Below are 20,232 nucleotides of genomic sequence, written 5' to 3' on the forward strand. Positions count from 1 at the left end.
TGTTTAGCTCTTTTGTTTTATTTTTAAGTAGGCAATTGACCAGAGCTGTGCCTTAGGACAATGTGTTTTTACAGTAAATACAAAAGATTAGAGGGCAGGAGGCCAGTTAGAAATTGGAGAAAAGAGGGAATGAAGATCTAAACTAGAACACTGGAGATGGGACTAGAAAATATGAGAAGCAGATCCAAGAGAGAGAGTAAAAATAAAACTGATAGTATTTGGCACTAAATAAGATTTGGGGGTGAGCCTGACCAGGTGGTGGCACAGTAGATAGAGCATTGGACTGGGACGCAGAGGACCCAGGTTCAAAACCTCAAGGTTGCCACTTGAGCACAAGCTCATCTGGTTTGAGCAAAGCTCACCAGCTTGAACCCAAGGTCACTGGCTTGAGCAAGGGGTTACTCGGTCTGCTGTAGCCGCCCCCCTCCCCGCCCCTCCTCATCAAGGCACATATGAGAAAGCAATCAATGAACAACTAAGGTGCCGCAACGAAGAATTGATGCTTCTCAGCTGTCTCCCTTCCTGTCTGTCTGTCCCTATCTGTCCCTCTCTCTGTCTCTGTCACTAAATAAATATTAAAAAAGAGATTTGGGGGTGAGAAAGCAATTTAGAGTCAACTCTTGGCTCAAAGTTCTCAAGTTGGGAGACGCTGGAAGAATGGCAGTACCATTAGCAGAGACAAGGAAGAAAGGAGAGAAACAGGTTTAGGAAAGACAAGTTATTTCTTAATTACTGAGTCTGAGGCTGAGGTGAGACTTTCAAGGGGATTCAAGAACAAGTGAAGCCCTGACTGGGTAGCTCAGTTGGTTAAACTCATCATCCAGATACAATACAGTCAGGGTGCAAGCAAGAATCAACCAAGGAATTCATAAATAAGTGGAACAACAAATTGATGTTTCTAGCTCTCCCTTCCTCTCTTTTTCTAAAATCAATAAATAAAAATTAAATTTTAAAATAAAAGTGAAAATGTGGGACTGGAGTAACTGAGCAGAGATGACCATTTGCTCAGAACTGACCAGCTGAGCCAGCAAGAACTGAAGCAATTGAGGTGATGGCCTGCAACCCACTATCTCATTCATAGTGTTTGAAGGCATCATTTTATGAGACAGTCATAAAAATCTTACAAAATAGGAAAGGCAACGTCATCTACTTTTAGAAATAATGAAATGGAGGTTCAGGGGAGTGTGGGGTTTTGCCAAAAGTATTACAATGAAATCATAGACTCAGGATTAGAACCCAGAGCTTCCAATTCTGAATACACCCCCAATTCCGTTGTCAACTGCACACAGATAAAAGCCCTACTCTCGTGGGTCAATTTTTAATTGCAGTAGTTTGGGGGTTGGAGTGTTATTGTTGTTAATTAACTGTTGTTGGTTAGGGAGAAGTTTAAGACCAAGATGCTCCACTTGGCACAAATGACCACTACATTGACTGTCTTCAACGCGAGGGAACACATACCCCTGGCTTCGAGGGAACTTCTACCCCAGAATTGTGGCCCACACCCCATCTTGCACGTTTTTAAATGATATCTTTCAGCATATCCACGCCTCATGAACAGACTGAGCTCGTACAAGGAAAAGACCTCACCGCGGATATGGCCCGACTTCCCGAAGACCGTTAGGTAAAACTTTTAATTCAAAAAACTCAAAAATCATCAAGGTTCACAAGACAAAGAGAGAGAGATTGTTTAAAGTTCCGATAGGTTTCATGTGAGTTTTCAGTGAAGCTGTGCGTTTGGCAGACAAGTCCAGATCCGCACGGCGGGGAGAGGGGAGGAGGGGGCTGGAGGAGTGAGTCAGGCGGTGGCGGCGCGCGGGCGGGGCCTGGAAGCGGCGGGGCGGGGACAGGCAGGGGCCGCCGCCCAGAGCTCGCCGCGCCGCTCCCCGCTCGCAGCGTTCGCATCTCGCTCCACGCCGACATGGTAAGCCCACCTTTTTAATTGTCTTCCTCTGAAAGTAAAAGAAAAAGGCTTAGCATACTTTCCACCAGGCTTGATCTTTGATTCTTATGTGGACGTGGCAGGAAACAGAGCAGGAAATATCAATTCGTGGAAGCGCATGGAGAGAAGAGAGGACGGGAGGGAAAAGCCTAAACGTTCCAGCTGGAGTAACAGCCCAGGGCTGGCCATGGGAGGGTCTCTGTTTTCCGGGCGAAGAGGAGGGATCGCGCTGAGGACGCGGATGCACGGCGAGCCGCGGGGCTGGCCGCCGGGGAGCGCTCTCGGCGGAGACGGGCGGGTCCTGCCTGGGCCGGGGACCCCGCCGCTCGGGTCCGGGAGCCGGGAGGCAAGTTACAGACGCGGGTGGAGTTGTGCGAGCGGCTCCAGCTCTTCCTGTGGACCAGAAAGGGCACATTTTTAGAACTGTCGTGTGAGCCCTGGGAAAATCAGAGTTTAAGGAAGCTACCAGCAACCGGCCAAGACTCAGAGACGGAAGCAAAGCGGGCCACAGGAGCTGAACCTGAGCCAAGAATGTCGGAGGAGCCCGGCCCGCCAAGCCACTCCTTCTTTTCTTTTCCTCTAACTCCACCATCTCTTTAGGCATTTTCTGCTCCACCAGTGTCTCCTTTTAGCTCCTGCCATACCCACCTTGAATTCTTTATCTTTTTTATTGAAGCCACCTCCAAAATCTACCCCCTCTTTGGTGAAGGGAGTCAGCAAACTTCCATCCGGGGACCAAATGGGGTTTCTATACCCACTTCCAAAGTTTTATTGGCGCATGCCACGCCTGTTCATTTATGATTTGTCTGTGGCTGTTGGTCCGCTACAAAAGCAGAGTGAGAAGTGATTATGGACTACACTGGCCTAAAATATTTACCATCAGGCCCTTTACAAAACACATTTGCTAACCCCTGCTCTAGTGCGTATCCCCACCTACTCTTTTCCTCTTCTCCTTTCCATGCAAAAAAGGAGAGGCCATGTCACATAGAAACTTGGAAAGGCAGAGCTGGTATCAACAGGTGAAACCTGGCATGACTGCACTGGGTGAGGAAAGTGGATGCCTCCCGTGATCCTGGGGAGGAAAAGGGTGATGTTGATTAAGAGTGAGAACCTGTGATACAGGCAGTCCCTGGTTTAAAAACAAGATAGGTTCTATAGGCTTGAAAATGTTTAAGTATTTATATGCACAGACAGGTAAAAATGAATGCTATGTTAAGACAAACTTCTGCCTGACCAGGAGGTGGCACAGTGGATAGATCATCAGACAGGAACACAAAAGACCCAGGTTCAAAACCCAGAGGTCGCAGGCTTGAGTGCAGAATCATCCGGCTTGAGTGCAGGCTCACCAGCTTGAGCGTAAGGTTGCTGGCTTGAGCATGCGGTCAGACATGACCTCATGGTCACTGGCTTGAGCCCAAGGTCACTGGCTTGAGCAAGGGGTCACTCACTCTTCTATAGCCCCCCAGCCAAGGCACATATGAAAAAGCAGACAATGAACAACTAAGGTGCCGCTACGAAGAATTGATGCTTCTCAACTCTCTCCCTTCCTGTCTGTCTGCCCCTATCTGCCTGTCTCTCTGTCTGTGTCACACACACACACACACACACACACACACGACAAATATCTAAGTTGTATTAATAGGTAAATGTATGTGCCTGTTCCAACTTATATACAAATTCAACATAAGAACAAACCTATAGAACCTATCTCTTTTGTAACCCAGTGACAGCCTGTACTTGAGTCTTTTTCGAGCATTATTTCTTTTTCACATTCCTTTTTTTACCCATTTCCTTAATTGTTGAGTGTTTAGTGTGTGTTTTTAAAATTCTTTCATAGTAGACATTTATCATACTGTTTCATGGTTCCCACCAACTACAACTCTGAGGACACAGTGAGGTGTGTAGCGTGCTGGCCTCCAGGCAGGAAATCTGATTCTCTTCACCTCAGCCAACGCCCCTCCATGAGCAAAGCTTTCCAGTCTCTGGCCTCCCACCTTGGGAACGGCTCCAAGGACCGCTCTAGCTCTACAAATTTTGCAATTCTATTTCGGTAATTTGATAATTGTGTTGTTTCTTTCTTTTGCTCTGGAAAATTAGCTCTGGGGACAAATGCAGAGGTTTTAGTTTTTTCCATGTGGCTGATAGCAAGTTTTCAAGAGAACAAAAATAGTCTAAATTACTATAGTCGAGGATGATGTTAAGGAGAGAAAAGTAAAGTAGAAGGCCACTTAGAAACGGGAAAAGCAGAGCAATCTGAGTTCACAAGGGAAGGGGGCAGAGGAAGCTCCTGTAAGTCTATAAAAAGGTCACAAAGCCCTTGCTCCTTAGTCTGGAAACTTCTACCCTATCTGGTATGCCCTCCTAGCCAATCTTGTTCCTGTCATCTGACACATTTGTAAGACAGTGATAAAACCTGTTGAGCAAGCACATCTGTTTCTAAGCTATGCTATTTTGTCCCTCCTCCAAACCCTAAACCCACCACTTTCTCCCTTTAAGAAAAAGTTCCAACAATGTGTCTAGTGGGAAAGAATCCACCTCTGGAAGAGTTCTGTAGAACCCGCCTGGCTAGGCTAGTAAAGCACCTACTAGAGAGATTGGAGAGTGAGAAGTGAAAAGCCTACAAGAAGGAAGGAAGAAAAGGGTAGGGAGGGGAGGGGAGGGGAGGGAGTGGGGGAGGGGGAGAACGTCAGCCATGCAGCCTCAGAGCTCAGATCAGTCCTTAGTTAATTATTATGGGTCCTGAAAGCCTCCAGCTCTGGAATCCACAAAGTACATCTCAAGAACAATTAACCTCTAAGCCAGTGGTTCTCAAAGTGTGTGCCAGGGCACACTGGTGCACCCTAGAAGATTTCCTGGTGCACCCTATGGTATTCCAGAGAAATATGTGCCTGTTGGGGACCAAAAAACCAACAGGGTTTTTGGAGTTTAGATTTTGGGGGGACAGAGATGTGGAGAATTGGCTGTAAGCTAACAGTCTGCCCAACCCCCCACGCCACTTGCCTGATTAGGTTGCAAAAGGCAAGTTTCTTCTATCCTTTGTTTGGTGTAAAGTTAAGATGATATGTATGGTTGGGGTTTCTGCACTCAACACAAGAGTAAAAAGAGAGGAATTCTTTAATGTATTGACAAGGAAATGAGAGTTTGCCTTTCAAATATATGCCCAAACATTGAAGAAATCGCTAGAATACATCAGGCTCATGTTTCTCATAAACACAAGAATGAAAAAACACATTCATGCCAGGACCTGCTGAATTTACTAAATCTTACTAAGAATATATCTATATATATATATATATATAAAAAGATAACTTTTTTGTCTTTTTTTATTTTTAACCCCTATTTTTTATGAATTCTAAAAAGCATTACTCACAAAATGTAACATAAAAATGTTTTTTAATGTCAGAATAAATTTAAATTTGTTGTTTGTTTTGTTTAATTACCATAAAATCACGCTTGGACTTTATTTTTTTTAATATTTGACTTAATTATTATAACATATTTCTCAGAAATTTGTATATAGTGCGCCTACAGTTATTTGTAGGATTTTAAATGCACCCTGACTTCAAAAAGTTTGAGAACCAGTGCCCTAAGTACTAAATTGCAAAGTCACCATCCAAGCATAGATCATTGTTAGTGCCCCTAGATAAAGCCTCAGAGGAAGGGTGTGGCCCAGCTAGTTTTCTTGAAAGTCTGCAGTTGCTGCTCTTATCCACCAGGGGGGAGTCCAGCAGTTCCTCACTTCTAGAGCTCAACGTTCCTACTAGAAGGATGGTCACCTTCAGCAAGACAAAATTTACTTGAAGGCTTCTGTTGAAGGGAAAGTAAAGAGCCCAGCACAGAATTTGAATCTCCAGCTCCTCCTGGTTCAACCACAGCTGTGGTTCAGCTCTGTAGAAGCCGTGGGAGCTGGGTAAGCAGCAACTTGAGAGCCTAGCCTTCCTGGTTTGAATGACCAGAGAAGTTTCACCAACCATTCCTATGGGAGTTCATGGCATCTGGAAGTAGAAAGAGCAAAGGCTGAGGGACCTGGAGGCCCAGATTCTAGGGGTGGCTCTGCGTGTCCATTCCTTTCTCATGCCTTTATTTCCTCAAATATAGTAAACATGGTTGCTAACTTTCAATATGAAACCCACTTTTGAACATCTAAAAAATTCTCAGCTGTCTCACCCAATAGCAATAATAGCTATGTTTTTAGTTTTCATCAAGAAAATGCATGAGTCCCAGAAATTCATTATTTCTTTAAAAACAATTACCATTTTATTCATCACAGTAGTCTCTACATACTCTTAGAAAACAGGCAATTTTTAAATTTGTAGACAGTGCTCGGTATGCACATGGATTTGTGGCTCGGTATGCACACAATATACATTTATGTGTATATATGTGTGTGTGTGTGTATGTATATATAATGTGTATGTGTGTATGTGTGTATATATATATACATACATACATACATACATCTATATATACACACATTCTAAAAATATCAGTACACCCTGTCCCCCCTAACTGTCATCTTGGCAGGCTACTGCTTTCAAACTTATCCACATGCTCTAAACTTATTATATTTCACCTGGAATAAACGTGACAAGGTATGGGAGGGAAGCTCACAGAATGTGACTTTCTGTGCTTGTCTTATCTCACTTAGCCCCTTAAAAAATGACCCAGTCTTTTAGGAAACTGCTTTAACCCAAAATGAAGAGATGAGTTTCTCTGGAGTGTTCTCTAGCATCCATTCTTTGATATGCTGCCCTTGTGTGAGCCCTGAATTTTTTCTTTAAAGGCAAAAGTATCCAGCCCTACAGAGACCGAGCGCTGCATCGAGTCTCTGATTGCTGTGTTCCAGAAGTATGCTGGGAAGGACAGTAACAGCTACACACTCTCCAAGACTGAGTTCCTAACCTTCATGAATACAGAACTGGCTGCCTTCACAAAGGTACTGGTCCAATCCCTCACCTTCCCCCATCTCCCAAACCCCAAACTAGCCAGAACTTGAAACAAGATTGGCAGACTGTCTAGCAATGAAGGGCCAGCAGCCCACCCCGACCCCACACTCTTAACCTCCTCTTCATTCACTCCAAGCTGGGGTCCATGTAGCAGCCTAGGCTGAGCTCCTAGGCCTCAGAGTGAGCTCTGAATGACCAATAAAGGATCTTTTCACCTTTTTTTATAAGATGTGTATTAAAGATCAAAGTTATCAAGTTAGCTGACATAGGAAAAATTTCCCTGCCACTTAGGGAAAAGAGCATGCAGAATGGTAAATGGCCTAATAGAAGAGTTTTCCAATTTTACTCCTTTACCCCAAAGCCTTTAGGGCAGTCCTGTCCAATAGAACTTTCTTCAATGATAAAAAAAAAAAGTTCTCTACCCGCACTATCCGATATGGTAGCCGCTGGTCACATGCACCTACTGACTTCCTAGGTTAATTTAAGAAGCCTTGTACAACCAGTGGCTATAAGTGTGTGTTCATGTTGGGGGCTTGGATGAGTGGAAGATGAGGCTGATAGGGCCTGCATCTTGTTTTCACTGCAGATCACTCTACTTTTATGTAGTCTATATATTATAGTTGCTTGCAACACTTGAAAAAAGTTTCCCACCGTTTTTATAAAATTGAATAACCCCCGATTGTCACATAAAGAACCTTAGAAGCTAGAAAACTTGAGTTTGAGTCTCAGGTCTTTTTTAGGCACACTTGTTTCTGTGTCTGGGTAGTAGAAATACTAGAGGCCCTATCTTCACACTCTTTATAAGATATGGCAACCTATTTGAAAGCATTTTGGAAAATACAATATATTTTTATTATTACCTTTGCAGAACCAGAAGGACCCTGGTGTCCTTGACCGTATGATGAAGAAATTGGACCTCAACTGTGATGGGCAGCTAGATTTCCAAGAATTTCTTAATCTAATTGGCGGCATGGCCGTGGCTTGTCATGAGTCCTTTAGCCGTGCCCAGAAGTATGTCTGAGAAGCCTCTGGAGCTGGCCTCACATACACCCCTCTCCTCCTAGCTTCGCAGTCATCATCACCTCCTCACGGACCACACAAACCCTGAGCCTAGTGTACCCACCAGCATATGAAGGCCTCTCCTGCTAGGAGTAATAAAACATTTTTTAAAACACACACTGGAGAGTCAGTAAATCTGTGCAAGGGAGGGAGAAGGGTGGGAGGAATATAAATTGGATTGGTAAAAGCAGTTACTGGAAGCTCCATAGTAAATAGTATTACAAATGCCTCTTGAGTGATACAAAAACATGACTAATGATACCAGTAGAACCATCTCTAAATTATTCAAACTGATAGAGAGATGTTACTTGTCATTACTCATTAAATATTTATTTACTCCTACTACAGGCACTGACATAATCTCTTGGGATACAGTCAGCAAGATAGAGCCCACCTTCACTAAGCTACTGTCTAGTGGGGAAAAAACAGTGAATGAATAAGCAAACAAAGGACTATGAGAGTATGATAAATCCTATCATACGAGGAAAAATTACGAGGTGGTTTGTTACAGATTAATGGGGGCTGCAGGAGGGAAATCTTCTGAGGAGATGACATTTGTGCTGATATCTGAAGGGTAAGAAGGAGCAAGCATTTAGAAAGATGGAGGAGGGCATTTCAAGAGAAAGAACAGAAGGGGGCAAAGGTCCAAAGTTGAGAAAGAGTGGGATGTGTGAAGAACAGGAAGGAGGCCCATGTTGTCCATGTCTCTCTGTTTGGCTGGTGTCAACATCAGTTTTAATTTTCTAAACCCTCTGGCAAAGCTGCCAGGAAAGAACCTAGAAAAAAGTAGGCTGAACCAGTGTTGAAGACAACAGACTAGAGGAGTGGTTCTCAAAGTGTGCACCCTAGAAGATTTCCAGGTGGCCCTATGGTATTCCAGAGAAATATGTGCCTGTTGGGGACCAAAACAACAGGGTTTTTGGAGTTTAGATTTTGGGGGGACAGAGGTGTGGAGAATTGGCTGTAAACTGAGAGTCTGCCCATCCCCCCCACCTCACTTGCCTGATTAGGTTGCAAAAGGCTGTTAAACTGTGGTGCTGGATTGTTTACAACACCTCCCATGTTCCCCGGAAAGATGGGAGGCAAGTTTCTTCTATCCTTTGTTTGGTGTAAAGTTAAGATGCTATGTATAGTGGGGTTTTCTGCACTCAACACAATTAAGAGTAAAAAGAGAGGAATCCCTCAATATATTGATGAGGAAATGAGAGTGCATTTCAAATATATGCCCAAACATTGAAGAAGTCGCTAGGACACATCAGCAATAAACAAAAGAGTGAAAAAACACATTCGTGCCGGGACCTGCCGAATTTACTAAATCTTACTAAGAATGTATGTGTGTGTGTGTGTGTGTGTGTGTATACAAAGTCATTTTTTAAAATTTTTAACCCCTCTTTTTTACAAATTCTAAAAAGCATAACAAAAAATATAGCATAAAAGTTTTTTAATGTCAGAATAAATTTAATTTTGTCATATTTATTTTGTTTAATTACCATAAAAGCATACTTGGACTTTATTTTTCTTTAATATTTGACTTAATTATAACATTGCTCAGAAATTTATATATAGTGGCCTACAATTATTTGTAGGATTTTAAATGCGCCCCGACTTCAAAAAGTTTGAGAACCACTGGACTAGAGAAAGAGAAACGTTTACAGGATTAACACTCATCCCTAAGCAACACGGGAAAAACACTGTTTCCGGAGAACCTCTGATTCCTTACCCATGTATGTGAGTTTTTTAATCTCTTAGTAAAAATCTCTCTGGATCACAGTTTCTTCCTTCTTAAACTAGAATGAATCAAACCATTTCAGAGACTGCCTTTTGTTTGTTTGGTTTTGGGGAGGGAGAGAGGATTGGCTTAGAAATTCCAGAATGAAGACTAATTCCTCAGGCTGTCAAGTTTCCAGATTTTTCTAGTAGAATTGTAACTCCCTTTTGATGAGTTCCTTAAATCATTAGCAGCAGGGAGTGGGGGGGGGGGGCAGTTAAGAATCTGTACTCAGTGAAAGTTTCCATATCATTCCCTTGTTGGTGCATCCTATATAAAAATAAAATAATTAAAGTGCTATCCCAGAGAACGCTGAGCCAGGAAGAGATGTTAAAACAGCAGGCACCCTAAGGTTACTTGCCCATTTGCTATTCTACCAAGAAATAACACCCTGGCTTTAGGACTCCACACTCAAGGATCTAACCAGGAAATCTACCTTTATGGCACACTCATGTTTAGTTTTTTAATTGATTTTAGAGAGAAAAGAAAGCGGAGAGAGAGAAACGATTTGTTGTTCAATTTATTTATGCATTCATTAGTTGATTCTTGTATGTGCCCTGACAAGGGATTGAATGTACAATCTTGACATATCAGGCTGATGCCCTAATGAAGTTTGGATGAGAAGTAAAATTCAATCATTACCAAGCTTCTAATTCCAGATTCAATTCAACAACTCTCTGCAGTGCCTCCTATATGCAAAGTGGGTGATGGAGAGAAGAAGACATCAAGAGGAGACATTGGTTTGGGGAGCAGGTAATGAGCTCATTGAAGGTGTGCTGTATTTGAGGTGCCATTAGGAGGTCCAGCTGACAATGCCTAGTGGGCATCTACAATTGAATTCTAGAGAGAAAACCTTGATTCTAGATTGGGAAGCAGACATAAATGACCTGGGAAGGCACCCTCAGCTGGGGAGAGGGAGCGGAAGAAGAAGAAGACTCATGAAAGGAGAACCAAAAGACGTGGGGGAAGAGGCAGCAGGGCTGACAGAGGGACAGAAGAGCATGGTTAAGAAGGCAGAGCTGGTGAACCACATCAGTTACTATCCTTCTGAGCTGATGTTCCTCCCGTCAGCACACAAAGCCACCTCATGCTTCGCATTCTGCTTGGGAATCTCATTCACTCCTGTGTCTTCATTTATTATTAGAGACCAATGACCACTCACATCTATCTCCTCAACTCAATCTACCTACTGGGCTTCAAGCCACATTCAAAGATAACATAAAATGATGCAGTTATCTTTCCTGTATTGACAAATATTTACTTATAATGGGTAAGACACTGTTCTGTGTATCAGGCAGAGGTGAACCAATAAGGCAGAGAACACTCTTGTCCACAAGAAGCTTGCATTCTTGAGTTCATCATATCCCAAACGGAAACTCCCATGCTCCCAACCCCTTGGCCTACTCCTTCTCCACTGTTCCCCATCTCAGGAAATGGCACCTCTATCCACCTCATTGCCCCCCCAGAAGAAATCAGTATTGATTCCTTTTCCCTCCCCCCTTACATCCAATCAAATCCCCAAGTTCATCTGACTCTCCATTCAAATATCCCTGAGTCCATCTCCAGCCTGCCCTTGACCCAGGCCATCACCACCTCTCATCTGGATACTGCAGCAGCTTCCTAACTGGCCCCACTCCTCTGGCTTTGCCCCAATCCTCCTTCCTGAGGCCTCTGACCTGAGAGAAAGATGTAAAGTCCATTTTAAAACATGTATTTGAGGTGTGTTTTCCTTGTGTGTGTTTCTTGTTTTCTCATCTTCCTGATTCACTCTCCCCAGCTCAGTTATTGTAATTTGCGTAAGGATCCACCCCAGTTCTGAGAATCAAGTAAGTACACATCTGGCCTGTGTTAAGCAATGTACTGCATACCTTCAGACCCACTGACCAGCCTGAGGTGGTCACATGATCTAAGCTTATCCAAACAAAGAAATCTCAATACTTTGTTAAGAATTCTGTGATAGGCCCTGGCCGGTTGGCTCAGCGGTAGAGCGTCGGCCTGGCATGCGGGGGACCCGGGTTCGATTCCCAGCCAGGGCACATAGGAGAAGCACCCATTTGCTTCTCCACCCCCCCTCCTTCCTCTCTGTCTCTCTCTTCCCCTCCCGCAGCCAAGGCTCCATTGGAGCAAAGATGGCCCCGGGCACTGGGGATGGCTCCTTGGCCTCTGCCCCAGGCGCTAGAGTGGCTCTGGTTGTGGCAGAGCAACGCCCCGGAGGGGCAGAGCATCACCCCTGGTGGGCGTGCTGGGTGGATCCCGGTTGGGCGCATGCAGGAGTCTGTCTGACTGTCTCTCCCCGTTTCCAGCTTCAGAAAAAAAGAAAAAAGAAAAAAAAGAATTCTGTGATAAAGGCAACTGTTTGCAGGGAAATGGGGGGGGGGGGGGGGTAAGGGGGAGGTGTCAGATGAGGTGGTGACAAAAGTTAAGGTGCACTGTGCCTGACTTTACCTGCCCAGAGCATTGGTTATCTCATTGAAGGGATTTAAGATCCTCTGTTTCATTCCTGATTTCAGTGAATTGCACCACCATCCACCCAACTGTCCAAATAGGAACCTGGAAATAATCTTAGACTTCTCTTTCTCACAACCACATCTAAAAACCATTTCTTGGTGTTTTATCTCTTACATACTCATCACTTCCTCTCTACCTTCATTGCTTTATTTCATACTGCCTTTTAACTGACCTATTTAACCATCTCTCTATTTCTTCTACTAAAAAATGGCTGACTGATGGCCATAGAACCACAAATGCCCAAGGCTAAGAGAGAACTCATAGCTCCATCAGTGGAATCATGTGTTCACTAAGCAGATATTTGTGATTGCTCTCAAACCTGTTTGTATCAGTTGTTCTTGTAACTTACTATTTAATTAAGTAATCCATAAACCAAGAAACTATGAGTACAGAAAGATAGTTCCTTTTATGAAAGCTAAATTGAATTATTTTCAAAGACTTGATTAGAGAAATTCATTGAAGATCACTATATGTATAGCAAAGATAACTAAACAAATAGGGGGAAAACTCATAAATATATACAAGCATCTTTTACTTGGATTGCTTCACAAGTACTTTCAAATTCTCCAATATGAAAAATAATGAATTAAAGTCATAAATGTGATTTATTCAAGAAAGGTAGTATAGCAAAGTATTGGTAAATGTGCATGCTTTAAGTTAAAGTTAATATTTAAAATACCATTATAATTTTTATGAGTACTCATTTCAGTGGATTTTTTACCTAGCCAACTACCAGTCCCTAGCCTTCAGAAAAGATAGCCTATTCTATTTTGCAATCACCTCTCTTACTTTTCTCCCTGTCCCCATTTTGACCTCTTCCACTCCTTACTCCACCCTGTGACAAGAGTTTTTACAGGCAGACTTGACGGTTTCACTCTCATGGTTAAAACCGGGCTTTGGTTTCTCCTAACCTGCAGGATGGAATCTACACAGGTCTTGGGGTATCAGGGGCCTTCATGGTCAGGTCCCTGCCCCCCTCTCCAGGTTCATTTTCTGCTGTCAACATGACTGCTTCTTTTCTCTAGCCAAACATATCTAGGTGTTGTGCTTCTGTGCCTTCATAATCTCTTCTTGTTGCCCTAAAAGCCCTTTGCCCCCTTTCCACCTCTTCCTACTCATCCTATAAAGCAGCACAGTGTCAGAGCCCCCAGGAAGCCTACCCTTCAGCCCCTGAGACTGGTTTTAGTGTCTGATTCCATGATTTGCAGTGCTCCTCTCTTCCATCATAGCAGTTTTCACTGTGTTGTCATGCTGTTTTTACTTGTCTTCCCCAACTTGACTGTGAACTCAAGAAGCAGGACCCACCAGTAGTTCAATGTTAAATGTATGATTGTACCACTAGTACTTAATGTTGTGCCTGACCTATAATAGGTCTGAAAAAAATAGATAATGCTCTAAACTCAGACTTTGGGCAGTGTGGATATCAGTCAGGCCCCACTGGAAACATGTACACTCAGCAAGGTCACCACAGAAAGCTTAATAAAGAGATCATTACAACTCCAACTTTTATGGCAAAAAAAAGGGGTATTACATAGTTTGGAGTAGGGATGGCAGAGCACCAGGGACCAGCAAAATTAGGAAGCTGTTAGCACAGCTAGGCCTTCCTGTGCAGAGCAAGGGAGCAGTTACTGATGGCCAGCTAGAGCCATAGGCAAGGGCGAGAGGACCCTCTCAGAAGCCAGATGTATGCAGACCATAGAAGGAAGAGGGAGTCAGGAAAATAAATACTGATTTCTCTCTCTTCTCATCTTCTGATCTCCTGAAAGGGCTTCTCATGAGTCAACCCAGCTGGAAGGCTCAGCAGGGCAAAGAAGCATAGAAAGGGGATCTCAGGTGATCTGAGCGTTTGGGAGTGGGGGAAATGAACCTGGGGCTGCAGGCACAAAGGCCTGTCATTCCTTCCTGTGAACTTCAGTGATGGTGAAAGCTAAAGCTGGTAGGCTGATTGCTCACTGGAGTGGCTGCTTGGGGTAAGAGCCTGGGTCTGATGTCCAGCATTCATATCATTAAAGGAGTCATTGCTATGGAAGTCTTCCTTCTTCTCACTGTGGTGGCTGCACTGGTGGGGGTGCTGTCAATCACCAGCAAGGACTGCTATTCATTTACATGATCATCCTTGGTTTGGTTTTTGTTTTCCAATTTAGAATCTCTGATTACTCAAGTCTGGCTATTAACCGAAGCATAACAGATAGATTTCATCAAGCTTTTTGGTGGGTCATGAGCAACAAGACTTAGTATGAAATGGAAAGAAGTTTTTGTTTGTTTGTTTGTTTTTGTGACAGAGACGAGACAGAGAGAGAGACAGATAGGGATAGACAGGAAGGGAGAGAGATGAGAAGCATCAATTCTTCCTTGTGACATATTAGTTGTTCATTGATTGCTTTCTCATATGTGCCTTGACTGGGGCAAGGGGTGGGGCTACAGCAGAGTGAGTGACCCCTTGCTCAAACCAGCGACTTTGGACTCAAGCCAGCGACCTTTGGGCTCAAGTCAGCGATCATAAGGTCATATCTATGATTCCACGCTCAAGCCAGCAACCCCGTGCTCATGCTGGTGAGCCCACACTAAAGCCAGATGAGCCCTTGCTCAAGCCAGTGACCTCGGGGTTTTGAACCTGGGTACTCTAGGTCCCACTCTGATGCTTTATCCACTGTGCCACTGCCTGCTCAGGCTGAAGTAGAAAGAAGTTTTGGTTGTTGTGGCTTATTTAACCTCACAACCCTGTATTAACATGTTTATGCTATTCGTGTTGCATCTGCAAGAGCTAGAGCCCCACATGCCAGAAGTATGCAGAAAAATTTACTAAGCATTCAGATGAAGGCCTGAAAATCCTGGAGGGTATCAGATTCTTTAGTTTTGCAAAGATGCATGATGTCTGGCTAGCAATGATATTTCAGAATCAGAGGGATCCTCGACCCAACCCCAGTGCTGTGCTATGAGACTTCAGATCCTTCCATTTTTCCTGCTTTCCCTAAGCTTTTCCTTCCTCCCTTAGGGAAAACCCAGATTCAATGGCTTTCTTTGTTTGAGAAAATAAAAAGGCCCTTTGCCAGCCCCTAAGGATGAATCTCTCTGCCTTGACAAGTTTTAGTGGGAGAAGATTTAAAAAAAAAAAAAAAAAAAAAAGGTTATAAAGAATAAAAAATATTCCCTCCCTCTCTCCCTGAATGGATATGGGAAGCTCTTGAGAATGCAGGAGATGGGATGGGGGCTAGAGTCATTCCTGGCTGTCATCTCTTTTCTCCTTTCCACATGCTAGACCACCTTAAAACATCCTGGCCCTGCTCCAAAGAAAAATCAGGGACAGAGCCAGGGAGAAGACCACCAAGCACTCTTTCTTGTAATAAGCAGAACCCAGTTTGGGGAAGTTCAGTGAATTTAAAAATAAAAGCCATTTAAACTCCATATTCAAAGAAACAAATTAAACGCCTATCTTCTCTTGCCAGTTGAGAGGCTCTGCTGACTATGTTGGCACTGTGACCTAAGGAGACTTTAAGATTTGCAGGGAAGTCCAACTTCTAAATGGTTTTTCCAAATCCCCAAATAGCAAAGCCTATCAAAGGAAGAAAAGAAGAAAAACAAAGAGGAGGAAGAGGAAGAGGAAGGACAGGAGGAGGAGAATGAGAAGAAGGAGGAGGAGAACAAGGAAAACAAGAGGAAGACGAATTGGGAGAAGAAAATGAAGGAGGAAGAGGAGGAAGAGGAGGAGGAGAGAATCTGAAGCGGAAAGAGAATATCCAACACATTAGAAAGGTGAGATCAGTATTTTCCTGCTATACAGTTACTCTTGCTGCAGAGAATAAAGTGTGAACACTAATGAAGGTAGAGTTTTCTTAGTATATATTATTTTTCCCTTTTATTGACTTTTTTGTGGTGACACTGGTTAACAAAATTACACAGGTTTTAGGTGCACAGTTTCACAACACATCATCTGGACACCACATTGTGTGTTCACCACCCTAAATCAAGTCTCCTTTCATCACCATTTATCCCCCCATTAGTACTGTATATATTTTTAATTAATTGAATTATTTTTTATTTTTTTATTGTGCTGAAATATATGTACCATGAAATTTAACATTTTAAGTATTTTTAATTATTTAGTTCAGAAGCTTTAGGTAAATCCTCACTGTTGTATAATTGTCACCACTATCCATCTGCAGAACTTTTTCATCTTCCCCAACTGAAATTTGGTATCCATTAAGCAAGAATTCCTCCCTTCACCTTTCTCCAATTCCCAGAAACCAACATTCTACTTCCCATCTCTGTGAACTTGACTACTGCAGGTACCTCACATAAATGGCACCATACAATATCTGTCCTTTTGTAACTGGCTTATTTCACTTAAAATAATGCTGTCAAGGTTCATCCATGTTGTACCATGTTTCAGAATTTCCTTTCTTTTCAAGGCTCAATAATATTCCATTATATGTATGAGCTACATTTTGCTTATTCATTCATCCATCAATGGATACTTGAATTGCTTCCACATTTTGGTTATTGTGACTAAAGTTGCTATGAACATGGGTGTACAAATATCTGTTTGAGTCCTTGCTTTCAATTTTTTTGGATATATACCTAGAATTTGAATTGCCGAATCATATGGAAATTTTATGTTTAATTTTTTAGGAACTGTCATACCATTTTCTACAGCAGCCGCACCTTTCTCCATTCCCACCAACAATGTACAAGGGTTCTGATTTCTCCACATCCTCACCAGCACTTATTATTTTCTGGGGTTTTTTTTGGGGGGGGGGTATAATAATCATCCTAACAGGCATGAGGTAGTATCTCATCATTCTTCTGATTTTCATTTCCCTAATAATTAGTGATGTTGAGCATCTTTTTGTGTGTTTATTAATCATTTGTATATCTTCATTGGAAAACTACATATTTAAGTCCTTTGCCCATTGTTTTTCAGCTTTATCAAGGTATAATTGGTATATTAAAAAACTATATGTAATTTATGTATACAATTTGTTGACTTTGTCTATTTTTAAAATTTGGTTATTTTTTGTTGTTGTTAATGAGTTGTTGGAGTTCTTTATATTCTAGGTATTACTGTATTTCCCCATGTATAAGATTCTCACAGTATAACACACACCTTAAATTTGGAGCCTAAAATTTGAAAATAAATGTATTAACTAAAGTAATTGAACTCAAGTCTTATTCATTATAAAATTTATACAACTCTTCATCACTGTCAAAAAAGCAAAAAATGCAAGTAAAAATACTACAACTATATAAAACACACCCAGTTTTGAGACCCCAAATTTTTCAAAAAATGGTGCATCTTATACATGGGGATATATGTTAATCTCTTATCAGATACATGATTTGCAAAATTTTCTCCCACTCTGTGGGTTGCCTTTTCACTCTGTTGATATTGTCCTTTGATACACAAAAGTTTTTTCATTTTGATGAAGTCTAATTTATCTATTTTTTTATTGCCTGTGGATTTGTTATCATATCCAATAAATTGTTGCCCAGTCCAATATAGAATTTCTTTTTACTGAAAAAATAAATCAAGCAAAGATTTATCTCATTTGATGAAGTTTTGGGCCATGATGCTAGGACTTCTGTCAAGATTGAGGATGGAGCAGATATAGCAAATCCCCTTTCCCACTGCAAACAATGCTGAATAAAATGGAACATCTGCCCAAAACAAGAGTTTAAATACTTGGTTAGTTCAAAAGGCAGAAAGATAAATATTCAGATGCTGAAAGCAAAGAGAGAACTCATAGTTGTTGCAACAGTTCGCCACAGTCCAGGCTCTGTGATCCTGGACTGCTCAACGACGGTGGGGAACAGAAACTAAGCTTTTAGGGGAAGGAAGAGTTGGCGGATCAGTGGTGAGGAATGGAAAGCTCATCGCAGACAAGACTCAGAACGAGGGCAGGGGAGGGAACGCAGTCATATAAAAGAAATCAGGGCACTGCACTTGTGCTCCCTGGTACCAAATCCCCAGACAAAATAAATAATCTACAAAGTGCTTAGAGTAATAAACACCATGAAACCTTAGGTAAATGCTAACCACCCATTGAGACACATCTGGCCATTTGGAGAATTTCTACAGAAGATAAATCCCTCTGAAATGGGCTCACAAATAAACATTACAGTGCACACGAGGGACCATCAGAATGCAACAGATGAGAGGCTTTGCACCTAAGTAGTGAGAGCAATCCAGAATGGTCTTTAACATATCTTTAAAATGTTCAAATAAAGAAAGCAACATATAGGATACATAAAACAAGAACAGGAGTATGTGAAGAGAGAAAAAGAAGCAAATAGAAAATCTTTAAATGAAATATATTGTCATAGAAGTATATAAAGGATCAGGAAGCTGGGCATTCCACCAGTTCTAGGCCCCACTCACTGCTCCTCAGGAAGACCTCAGTGACTCACTCACCTCACCCATCCACCTCACAATGACCCTATTGTACTGTCCATGAACCTGGTGAGAGAGGTGTTGGGAATTCAGAGAGTGAAATGAAGAGGACCACACCTGTGCAGCAACTGCGATAATTATGCTTTGTTTCTCTGCTCTCCCTAATCTCCTGAATTTCCCCAGTCACCACCAAATGCATTCTTGGATGACCACGGTCAAGAAAGAAAACTCTGGGAGGGAAAGGCAAGTCTGCACTTGCTGGAAACTGGTTCTGATGAATTCGAGCACTCTGTGAGAAGAGGCCATGACAAATGATGATAATCCCAGTCCTCACCCAGCCTCTCTCCACTGAGACCAGAGAGAAATGTTCCTGGCACCAGACTCAGATTTCACCCTCACAGTGACTTAGTTGCAACATTATCATTAAACATGACCTGTGGAGTCACTGGGGCTTCTGGCAAGAATGCAAAACAAAGACAAGGACTCAGGAACATTGTAAACCCAGCCCATAAAGAGATAAATTTCTGGCAGAGGAAGAAACCCAAATGAGACCCGTAAGATGTAAGGCAGCAGAGGTTGCTTCGTAAATGCTAGTTCCCCCCTCCCAATTTTCTCAATATTAAATCTCCTCAACTCCTTGCAGTCCATCTGCTTTCTTCTCCCCAAATTCAATAACCTGGTCACCACCTTCAGAGTCCCCAATTTACAGCACTGCCAACAGTGGATTACACCCATGTTCCCTAAAATCATCTCTTTCCTGGATTCTCACCACATTCTTCCTGTCTTCTTCCCCTGGTCTTAGAGAACCTGGATTCTGGTCCTCAATCTACCACACACCAGCTGTGTGATCTTGGGCAAGGTCTGAGTCTCTTCCTCCTTACCTGGAAAATGGAGATCATTAATGGTATCTACTTATCTTCCTACAGGGTTGTTAGAAGACTCAGGGGAAATAATGTGTGAAAATGCCCTTTGTAAAGCCAGGAGCCAAGGCCACTATCACAGCAGCCTGGCCCATGCAGGTTTGCATTGGATTCGGACAGTCGGTAAAGAAACAACGGAGCCAAGAACTGATGGGCCACCATCTTTAATTCTAGCTTGCACCCAGAGGGCAAGTAAAAACACACACTGGGCTCCAAAACCCACTCACATTCAGTGCTCACAAAGCTACTGACTTTTCCGAGTTTCCTAGAATCAAAGGTTTCTAGCTCACCAGACTTATTCACCTCTGTTCCCCATCTCCTTCCTTCTCCCCACACAAACTCTGTATAAACTGGCTTCTCACTCAACACTCCGCCATCTTGGCTGCTTCTTCTGGCCTCCTCCACGTGGCCTTTCTCTGCTCTCTACTGTGATCTCTCTGCTCTCTCATGCTAATCATCCCAGGAACCAAGAGAGCAAGCTCCCGTTCTGCCCCTATTTTATAGTATAGAAATCCAAACCTTTAATCCAATATACAAAATAGGAAAGTCTCTAATACAAAGTCACTTATCTGGGGCATGATAGGATTATACCACCCCACATCAAAAAGGGTGGGAAAGGCTTAATCCCAAAACCAAGCCCCAGGCTACAACGATCCCCAACACACATTAATATCACCTGGGCGACGGCCTCACATGGGCAGCGC

At 42.7% G+C, this 20,232-nt stretch overlaps 1 protein-coding gene and 1 pseudogene across 1 annotated transcript; both read left to right on the forward strand.

Moving 5' to 3' along the window:
- The first annotated feature begins 1,817 nt into the window (after positions 1–1,817).
- Positions 1,818–8,063, forward strand: S100A11 (S100 calcium binding protein A11). The gene is made up of 3 exons (XM_066366127.1): positions 1,818–1,921; positions 6,723–6,875; positions 7,754–8,063. Exons 1-3 carry the CDS (start codon positions 1,919–1,921, stop codon positions 7,904–7,906), a joined length of 309 nt encoding a protein of 102 aa, XP_066222224.1. The 5' UTR covers positions 1,818–1,918; the 3' UTR covers positions 7,907–8,063.
- A 6,108-nt stretch (positions 8,064–14,171) lies between these two features.
- LOC136393500 (tetraspanin-31 pseudogene) lies at positions 14,172–15,159 on the forward strand (annotated as a pseudogene).
- The last annotated feature ends 5,073 nt before the right edge of the window (positions 15,160–20,232 follow it).

This window comes from Saccopteryx leptura, chromosome 2 (assembly GCF_036850995.1).
Source record: "Saccopteryx leptura isolate mSacLep1 chromosome 2, mSacLep1_pri_phased_curated, whole genome shotgun sequence".
Taxonomy (NCBI): domain Eukaryota; kingdom Metazoa; phylum Chordata; class Mammalia; order Chiroptera; family Emballonuridae; genus Saccopteryx; species Saccopteryx leptura.

Bases quoted from the DNA above. Each gene is read 5' to 3' on its own strand.
- S100A11 (XM_066366127.1), top strand. The intron at 6,876-7,753 runs GTACTGGTCCAA...TTACCTTTGCAG, and splicing joins AACTGGCTGCCTTCACAAAG to AACCAGAAGGACCCTGGTGT.